General features: G+C 38.7%; 1 protein-coding gene across 1 annotated transcript in view; it reads left to right on the top strand.

Moving 5' to 3' along the window:
- mlpha (melanophilin a) overlaps window positions 1–8,762 on the top strand; it is a gene marked incomplete at its 5' end in the record, with an annotated part of 13,402 nt that extends 4,640 nt beyond the window's left edge. The window contains 11 exons of the mRNA XM_083940956.1: window positions 274–332; window positions 402–491; window positions 580–760; window positions 1,435–1,631; window positions 1,735–1,815; window positions 2,750–2,974; window positions 6,740–6,910; window positions 7,184–7,345; window positions 7,690–7,740; window positions 8,113–8,155; window positions 8,617–8,762. Coding sequence (XP_083797082.1) covers window positions 274–332; window positions 402–491; window positions 580–760; window positions 1,435–1,631; window positions 1,735–1,815; window positions 2,750–2,974; window positions 6,740–6,910; window positions 7,184–7,345; window positions 7,690–7,740; window positions 8,113–8,155; window positions 8,617–8,663 — 1,307 coding nt within the window. The 3' untranslated portion in view covers window positions 8,664–8,762. The remainder of the gene's footprint in view (window positions 1–273; window positions 333–401; window positions 492–579; window positions 761–1,434; window positions 1,632–1,734; window positions 1,816–2,749; window positions 2,975–6,739; window positions 6,911–7,183; window positions 7,346–7,689; window positions 7,741–8,112; window positions 8,156–8,616) is intronic.
- Window positions 8,763–10,000: the final 1,238 nt, after the last annotated feature.

Raw genomic sequence — 10,000 nt, 5'->3', positions numbered from 1 at the left:
TGTCCTCAGACGTGTTAACGGCGTGTTTTTGTCCTCAGACGTGTTAACGGCGTGTTTCTGTCCTCAGACGTGTTTAACGGCGTGTTTCTGTCCTCAGACGTGTTAACGGCGTGTTTCTGTCCTCAGACGTGTTAACGGCGTGTTTCTGTCCTCAGACGTGTTTAACGGCGTGTTTTTGTCCTCAGACGTGTTAACGGCATGTTTCTGTCCTCAGACGTGTTTAACGGCGTGTTTCTGTCCTCAGACGTGTTAACGGCGTGTTTCTGTCCTCAGACGTGTATAATGGCGGCGAGGACGACCACGGGGAGGCGGAGCTTCAGCGTTATAAAGTGGTGAGTACTGATTAATCCGGTAAACGGCGTGTTCATGAACGCAGCGCTGAGCGTCTCCGTCTCCCTCAGATGAGGAAGAACAAACGCCTCCTGTCCGTCCACCCGCTGGACTTCGACCCCGAGGACTACTTCCCCTACTCACGGCGCCCGTCCGTCCAGGTGAGCCGGCAGGATGTGACCTCACAGGATGTGACCTCACAGGTGTGTGTGACGCTGCGTTCAGGTGCCTGATGATGTCTGTCCTCAGATCCAGGAGGACAGGAGCTACAGGGCCGACGGGGACCACGACCACCGGGGTCAAGACCACCGGGGACAAGACCACCGGGGACAAGACCACCGGGGCCAAGACCACCGGGGACAAGACCACCGGGGCCAAGACCACCGGGCACACCGCAGGAAGAGTCTGGACCGCTACGGCAGCAGAGGGGGTACACCTGTCTGTCTCTCACCTGTCTGTCTCTCACCTGTCTGTCTCACCTGTCTGTCTGTCTCTCACCTGTCTGTCTCTCACCTGTGTGTCTCTCACCTGTCTGTCTCACCTGTCTGTCTCTCACCTGTCTGTCTCTCACCTGTCTGTCTCTCACCCGTCTGTCTCTCACCTGTCTGCCTCTCACCTGTCTCTCTCACCTGTCTGTCTCTCACCTGTCTGTCTCACCTGTCTCTCTCACCTGTCTGTCTCACCTGTCTGTCTCTCACCTGTCTGTCTCACACCTGTCTGTCTCTCACCTGTCTGTCTCTCACCTGTCTGTCTCTCACCTGTCTGTCTCTCACCTGTCTGTCTCACCTGTCTGTCTCACACCTGTCTGTCTCTCACCTGTCTGTCTCACCTGTCTGTCTCACCTGTCTGCCTCTCACCTGTCTGTCTCTCACCTGTCTGTCTCACACCTGTCTGTCTCACCTGTCTGTCTCTCACCTGTCTGTCTCACACCTGTCTGTCTCTCACCTGTCTGTCTCTCACCTGTCTGTCTCTCACCTGTGTGTCTCTCACCTGTCTGTCTCTCACCTGTCTCTCTCTCACCTGTCTGTCTCACCTGTCTGTCTCACCTGTCTGTCTCTCACCTGTCTGTCTCTCACCTGTCTGTCTCACCTGTCTGTCTCTCAGATGAGTATGGCGACAGCAGGATGGTGCGGACTCGCTCTCTGTCTAAGATCAGCTCCTCGGTTGCTCGGCAACAGTACGTGGACACGTCTGACGAGGACGAGTACCCGAGGTACCAGCCCGTGTACCTGCAGCCCGCCCCCCACCGCCGCCGCAACAGCAGGGCGTCCTCCCAGGAGCCGCCGGGACAAGCCCCGCCCGTAAGACAAGCCCCGCCCTAAGACACGCCCCGCCCTAATACAAGCACCGCCCATATGGCGAGCCCCGCCCCTGAGGAGACACTGACGTCCTTTCCCTCCACAGATGAACGAGCTGAACAAGCGGATGTCGGCCATCGAGAGTCTGCTGAACCGCCTGGAGGAGAAGATGACGCCCGCTGACGAGGTGACCTTTACCTTTTACCTGACTGTAGTTCACCACAGCGCTAACCACGGTGCTAACCACGGCGTTCACCGCGGTGCTAACCACGGCGCTAACCACAGCGCTAACCACGGTGCTAACCACGGTGCTAACCACGGTGCTAACCACGGTGCTAACCTAAGCACTAACCACGGCGTTCACCGCGGTGCTAACCACGGCGCTAACCACAGCGCTAACCACGGCGCTAACCATGGCGTTAACCACGTGTTTTAAACAGCGGTCGTCTCAGTGAAGCCGATAACCATTTACCTGAGAAACATCGTTCAAGACATAAAAACCAGAACATCAGGAGCGTTTGTTCCGTCTCCGTCATCACACCGTACGCCGACGACACCGTCATCACGCCGTACACCAACGACACCGTCATCACACCGTACGCCAACGACACCGTCATCACACCGTACGCCGACGACACCGTCGTCACACCGTACGCCGACGACACCGTCATCACACCGTACGCCAACGACACCGTCATCACACCGTACGCCGACGACACCGTCGTCACACCGTACGCCGACGACACCGTCATCACACCGTGCGCCGACGACACCGTCGTCACACCGTACGCCGACGACACCGTCGTCACACCGTGCGCCGACGACATCGTCGTCACACCGTACGCTGACGACACCGTCATCACACCGTACGCCGACGACACCGTCGTCACACCGTGCGCCGACGCCACCGTCATCACACCGTACGCCAACGACACCGCCATCACACCGTCATCACACCGTACGCCGACAACACCGTCATCACGCCATACACCAACGACACCGTCATCACACCGTACGCCGACGACACCGTCGTCACACCGTGCGCCGACGCCACGGTCTCGTCCGTGGCGGTCGCTGTTTCAGTTGAATCTTCCGGTGTCAGTAAAGATCTTTCCTGTCAGACTTCGGCTCCGAACGAGGAGGAGAAGCTGAGGAGGAAGCTGAGCGAGCTGGCGGGGAACCTGAGCGATAAGGGCCCGTCGTCTGAGGACGAGGCCGGGAAGAAGTCCTTCCCCGTGGGCAAAAGTCCGGCGGGCGCCAGGCGCGGCCCCGTGGTCACTCTGGACTCTCTGAAGAACAAAGAACTGAGCTCATCCAGCGACGAGATGCCTACGGAGGCCCAGAAGGTATTTATCCGTTCAGGCTTCAGACTCCACAGACGGGCGCCGGAGGTTTCAGAAACGTCTTTATTTAACGTCCAGGATCCCGTCTGTGTGACGCACGGCTCCGCTTCCCCCGCCCCTCATGTTTAACACCTTTAAACTTTTAACTCTGTCTTTTAAGTCCCAGCGTTCGTCTGCGGAGGACGGACGCTGAGAAAATAAAAGAAGTGAATGAATAAACAGAAAATAACCTTAAAAATAAACAGAAGCATTAATTTATCACTTAATCACAAATTCATTCATTTTTGAGTTTGTCGTCTCCGTCCTCCTCCGTCTTCACGCAGAGTTCAACTCCAAAATAAGATTCTCTGCAAGTGAAGAAGCATAAAGAAAAGGTTTCCTATCACAGACTCTTATTTTGAAGGTGAACTCTCTTTTCCGTCACTAACCGGCTGCTTCCGCTCTTAATGTGAAGGTCAGCAGCTTCCTGCCTGGATCCACTCACTGGAACGTGTTCTCCGGTTACCAACGTTTGATTTCATCTCATCAGACAACTGTGAACATTAGTGAACACTAGTGAACACTAGTGAACACTAGTGAACATTAGTGAACATTAGTGAACACTAGTGAACACTAGTGAACTCTAGTGAACATTAGTGAACATTAGTGAACAACTGTGAACATTAGTGAACATTAGTGAACACTAGTGAAAATTAGTGAACATTAGTGAACATTAGTGAACATTAGTGAACACTAGTGAACATTAGTGAACACTAGTGAACATTAGTGAACATTAGTGAACATTAGTGAACACTAGTGAACATTAGTGAACACTAGTGAACACTAGTGAACATTAGTGAACATTAGTGAACACTGGTGAACATTAGTGAACACTAGTGAACACTAGTGAACATTAGTGAACATTAGTGAACATTAGTGAACACTAGTGAACACTAGTGAACATTAGTGAACATTAGTGAACAACTGTGAACATTAGTGAACACTAGTGAACACTAGTGAAAATTAGTGAACACTAGTGAACATTAGTGAACAACTGTGAACACTAGTGAACATTAGTGAACACTAGTGAACACTAGTGAACATTAGTGAACACTAGTGAACACTAGTGAACATTAGTGAACATTAGTGAACACTAGTGAACATTAGTGAACACTAGTGAACACTAGTGAACATTAGTGAACAACTGTGAACACTAGTGAACATCAGTGAACAACTGTGAACATTAGTGAACAACTGTGAACACTAGTGAACATTAGTGAACATTAGTGAACAACTGTGAACACTAGTGAACATTAGTGAACAACTGTGAACACTAGTGAACATCAGTGAACAACTGTGAACATCAGTGAACAACAGTGAACACTAGTGAACATTAGTGAACACTAGTGAACACTAGTGAACATTAGTGAACATTACTGAATATTAGTGAACATTAGTGAACACCAGTGAACAACTGTGAACACTAGTGAACATTAGTGAACATTAGTGAACATTAGTGAACATTAGTGAGCATTAGTGAACACTAGTGAACACTAGTGAACATTAGTGAACACTAGTGAACATTAGTGAACATTAGTGAACAACTGTGAACATCAGTGAACATCAGTGAACAACTGTGAACATTAGTGAACACTAGTGAACATTAGTGAACATTACTGAATATTAGTGAACATTAGTGAACATTAGTGAACACAAGTGAACATTAGTGAACACTAGTGAACAACTGTGAACATTAGTGAACATTAATGAACACTAGTGAACATTAGTGAACAGTAGTGAACAACTGTGAACATTAGTGAACATTAGTGAACATTAGTGAACACAAGTGAACATTAGTGAACACTAGTGAACAACTGTGAACATTAGTGAACATTAATGAACACTAGTGAACATTAGTGAACAGTAGTGAACACTAGTGAACACTAGTGAACAACTGTGAACACTAGTGAACATTAGTGAACAACTGTGAACACTAGTGAACATTAGTGAACACTAGTGAACACTAGTGAACACTAGTGGACATTAGTGAACAACTTTGAACATTAGTGAACATTAGTGAACACTAGTGAACATTAGTGAACATTAGTGAACAACTGTGAGCACTAGTGAACACTAGTGAACACTAGTAAACATTAGTGAACATTAGTGAACACTAGTAAACATTAGTGAACATTAGTGAACACTAGTAAACATTAGTGAACATTAGTGAACATTAGTGAACAACTGTGAACACTAGTGAACATTAGTGAACACTAGTAAACATTAGTGAACATTAGTGAACACTAGTGAACATTAGTGAACAACTGTGAACACTAGTGAACATTAGTGAACACTAGTGAACATTAGTGAACAACTGTGAACATTAGTGAACATTAGTGAACACTAGTGGACATTAGTGAACATTAGTGAACATTAGTGAACAACTGTGAACACTAGTGAACGCTAGTAAACATTAGTGAACATCAGTGAACACTAGTGAACACTAGTGAACATTAGTGAACACTAGTAAACATTAGTGAACATTAGTGAACACTAGTAAACATTAGTGAACATTAGTGAACACTAGTGAACACTAGTGAACATTAGTGAACATTAGTGAACACTAGTGAACATTAGTGAACACTAGTGAACATTAGTGAACAACTGTGAACACTAGTGAACATTAGTGAACAACTGTGAACATTAGTGAACAACTGTGAACACTAGTGAACATCAGTGAACAACTGTGAACATTAGTGAACACTAGTGAACACTAGTGAACATTAGTGAACATTACTGAATATTAGTGAACATTAGTGAACACCAGTGAACAACTGTGAACACTAGTGAACATTAGTGAACATTAGTGAACATTAGTGAACATTAGTGAACACTAGTGAACATTAGTGAACATTAGTGAACACTAGTGAACATTAGTGAACATTAGTGAACATTAGTGAACATTAGTGAACATTAGTGAACAACTGTGAACAACTGTGAACATTAGTGAACACTAGTGAACACTAGTGAACATTAGTGAACATTACTGAATATTAGTGAACATTAGTGAACATTAGTTAACACTAGTGAACAACTGTGAACATTAGTGAACATTAGTGAACATCAGTGAACACTAGTGAACATTAGTGAACACTAGTGAACACTAGTGAACACTAGTGAACATTAGTGAACACTAGTGAACATTAGTGAACATTAGTGAACACTAGTGAACACTAGTGAACATTAGTGAACACTAGTGAACATTAGTGAACACTAGTGAACATTAGTGAACACTAGTGAACATTAGTGAACACTAGTGAACATTAGTGAACATTAGTGAACACTAGTGAACATTAGTGAACATTAGTGAACACTAGTGAACACTAGTGAACATTAGTGAACACTAGTGAACACTAGTGAACATTAGTGAACATCGGTGAACACTAGTGAACACTAGTGAACATTAGTGAACACTAGTGAACATTAGTGAACACTAGTGAACACTAGTGAACACTAGTGAACATTAGTGAACACTAGTGAACACTAGTGAACATTAGTGAACACTAGTGAACATTAGTGAACACTAGTGAACATTAGTGAACACTAGTGAACACTAGTGAACACTAGTGAACACTACTGAACATTAGTGAACACTAGTGAACATTAGTGAACACTAGTGAAGTCTGGTGAACCGTGTGGTGAACCGTGTGGTGGCGTCCGGGCCGGCAGCTGCTGCAGGATCGGTGTTGTGTAACAGCTGCTAACCTCTGTCCCCTTCCTGGCTTTCAGAGATCGACTGCGGCCGCCCTCTGTGACCTCACCACTGAGGTCCTGAGAACCATTAACGCCACAGAAAGCGCGATGGTCGAGTACGGCCTGTCCGCGCCCTCGCACAGATCACACTTAGTAGGGACTGACGTTAAGCAAGCAGACGATGCGTTCAGGGAACTTGAGGAAAATGTAAGCTCCAAACATCCACTGCACGCCTCCTTCTCCCCTAACCTGCGTCTGTCTGAAGGTCAAACTAAGCCCCGCCCCCGCCCCGCCCAAGCATGACCGAATGTCCGCACTGGCTTTGAACGTTTGTCCCGTGTGTCGCCCTCGGGGCCCTGGATCCCGTCGTGATCCTGGGCCCCGTGGGCGTTCCTCCCGCACCTTTGGAGGCGTGGCGTGTTGGCGTGTCCTGTTGGCGCCCTCTCAGGTGACTGGCTGTGTGTGGCGTGGCCCTCGCAGGTGTACATGGCGGCCGGGCAGTCGTACGAGCTGGAGACGAAGCTGCGCCGTCTGGAGCAAAGCGCCAAGACGCACTTTGGCGGCACGACGGACTCGGAGCTGTCGGAGCTGGAGGACGTGGTGGCGCTGACCGCCGCCCGAGTGCAGAGCGCCGAGAGCGAGGTGAGGCGGGAAAACCCTCATCTGTGACTCATGAATATTATTGTTTTTATTTTTACGGAGGAAATAAAATATTACAAAATAATGATGAAGAGAAACTTTAATAAAACTTAATAAAGTTATTAATAATAAAAATAATAAAATAAAATAATAACGTTATTTCTGCAGGTTTCTGACCTCATCAACATTAATAAAACATTAATAAAACATAATAAAACATTAATAAAACATTAATAAAGTTATGAATAATTATAATAACGTTATTTCTGCAGGTGTCTGACCTCATTAACATTAATAAAACTTAATAAAACATTATAAAGTTATTAATAACTATAATATTTCTGCAGGTTTCCGACCTCGAGAGTAAAATCGCGGCTCTGAACGGATCAAAGAAGAAGGTTTGTTTGTTTTTATCATCGTTAATAAAACATCAGCAGCTCCTTTTTATTATTAATAATAATTAATATTATTGTTATTATTATTATTATTATTATTAGACGGGAAATATTAAGTTCATTTAATTTATTTACAGATGAAAGTTTCAGCTTCTGTGTCGTGTTTTAATTATTAAATATGTTTTTTGCAGAATTGATTTTTTATTTCAATTTTCAAACTTATAATTATTATTATTATTATTATTATTATTGTTATTATTATTATTATTATTATTATTATTATTATTATTATAATTATTATTATTATAATTATAATTATTATTATTATTATTATTATTATTATTAATGTAATTATATTTTTCTTTGGATCAAAAGTCTTTGGGATCTCAGCAGAGGAAGAAAGGAACTCAAGACCTCAGTGAGAATTATTATTATTATATTTATTTATATTTATTTATATTTATTTATATTATTATTATATTTATTTATATTATTATATTTATTTTTATTATTATATTTATTTATATTATTATTATTATATTTATTTATATTTATTATTATATTTATTTATATTATTATTATATTTATTTATATTATTATATTTATTTTTATTATTATTTATATTTATTTATATTTATATTATTATATTTATTTATATTATTATATTTATTTATATTTATTATATTATTATTATATTTATTTATATTATTATTTTTTAAATTTTATATTATTATTATTATTTATATTTATTTATTTATTATATAATTAAACATTGTTTTTATTATTTTTATTATTAAACATTTTCATTATTGTGATTTATATAATTACTTTATTTATTATTTATTGATATTGATCATTTTTTTCTTGTTTTGTCGACAGAATCGAGGAAAAACAACAACAACAACAACAACAACAACATGTTCTGAACAAACAAACAAACAAACAAACAAACAAACAAACAAACTTTAAAACTTTATTATTATTATTTTTCTTTTGAATTCTTCTAATTATTAAAACATGAAAAAATGTTTAAACAGAAAATAAAAAACTTTGATTTATTAAAAATAAAATGATTAAAAATGTTAAAAAAAAAACAAAAATAAATATTAATTAATTCTAAAACAGAAATTATGAATAAAATGGTTTAAAAACATAAATAAAAAAACGAAGCTTCATTTAATTAAAAAATAATAAAAACAGATTAAAAAAATTAAAGTTTAAACATTTTTTTTCTTTGTTGTTAAAAAACGAAAACGACAGAAATCAGAAACTCACGTTTTTATTCTTTCATTAGAAACTGAAATAAAATAAAAACAATATTTTTATTAATTTTAATAAAAGTTACTTAATAAAAATGAGATTTTTAAATGATTTGATTTTGGCCTCTTTGAGTTTCCGTAGTTTTTAAATCATCAGCTGTTTATTAAAACATTCATCCACTTTATTAATAATATTAATAATATTATTATTATTAATAATATTGTTAATATTAATAATATTGTTAATATTAATAATATTAATATTATTAATAATATTAATAATATTAATATTATTAATAATATTGTTAATATTAATAATATTGTTAATATTAATAATATTATTCACTTTATTAATATTATTAATAACATTATTAATATTACATTTTATTATTAATGTGAATAATATTAATAATCATTAAAATATGAATGTTGATTAAAGATGAAATAATGTTTATGATTTAAATCTTTTGATTTTCTGATCAATAAAATATAAATATTCACTTTAAAGATGATCCCGAGTTTTTATTTCTGTTTTATTTTTTATCTTTATATTTAAACATTTATTTATTTTATTTTTTATTTTTTATATTTAAACATTTATTTATTTTATTTTTTGTTTTTTATATTTAAACATTTATTTATTTTATTTTTTGTTTTTTATATTTAAACATTTATTTATTTTATTTTTATTTTTTATATTTAAACATTTATTTATTTTATTTTTTATATTTAAACATTATTTATTTTATTTTTTGTTTTTATATTTAAACATTTATTTATTTTATTTTTTGTTTTTTATATTTAAACATTTATTTATTTAATTTTTTGTTTTTATATTTAAACATTTATTTATTTAATTTTTTGTTTTTATATTTAAACATTTATTTATTTTATTTTTTGTTTTTTATATTTAAACATTTATTTATTTTATTTTTTGTTTTTTATATTTAAACATTTATTTATTTTATTTTTGTTTTTTATATTTAAACATTTATTTATTTTTT

Source organism: Echiichthys vipera (assembly GCF_963691815.1).
Source record: "Echiichthys vipera genome assembly, contig: SCAFFOLD_131, whole genome shotgun sequence".
NCBI lineage: Eukaryota > Metazoa > Chordata > Actinopteri > Perciformes > Trachinidae > Echiichthys > Echiichthys vipera.
Note: the sequence above shows the minus strand (reverse complement) of the source record. Positions and strands in the feature narration are given on the sequence as shown.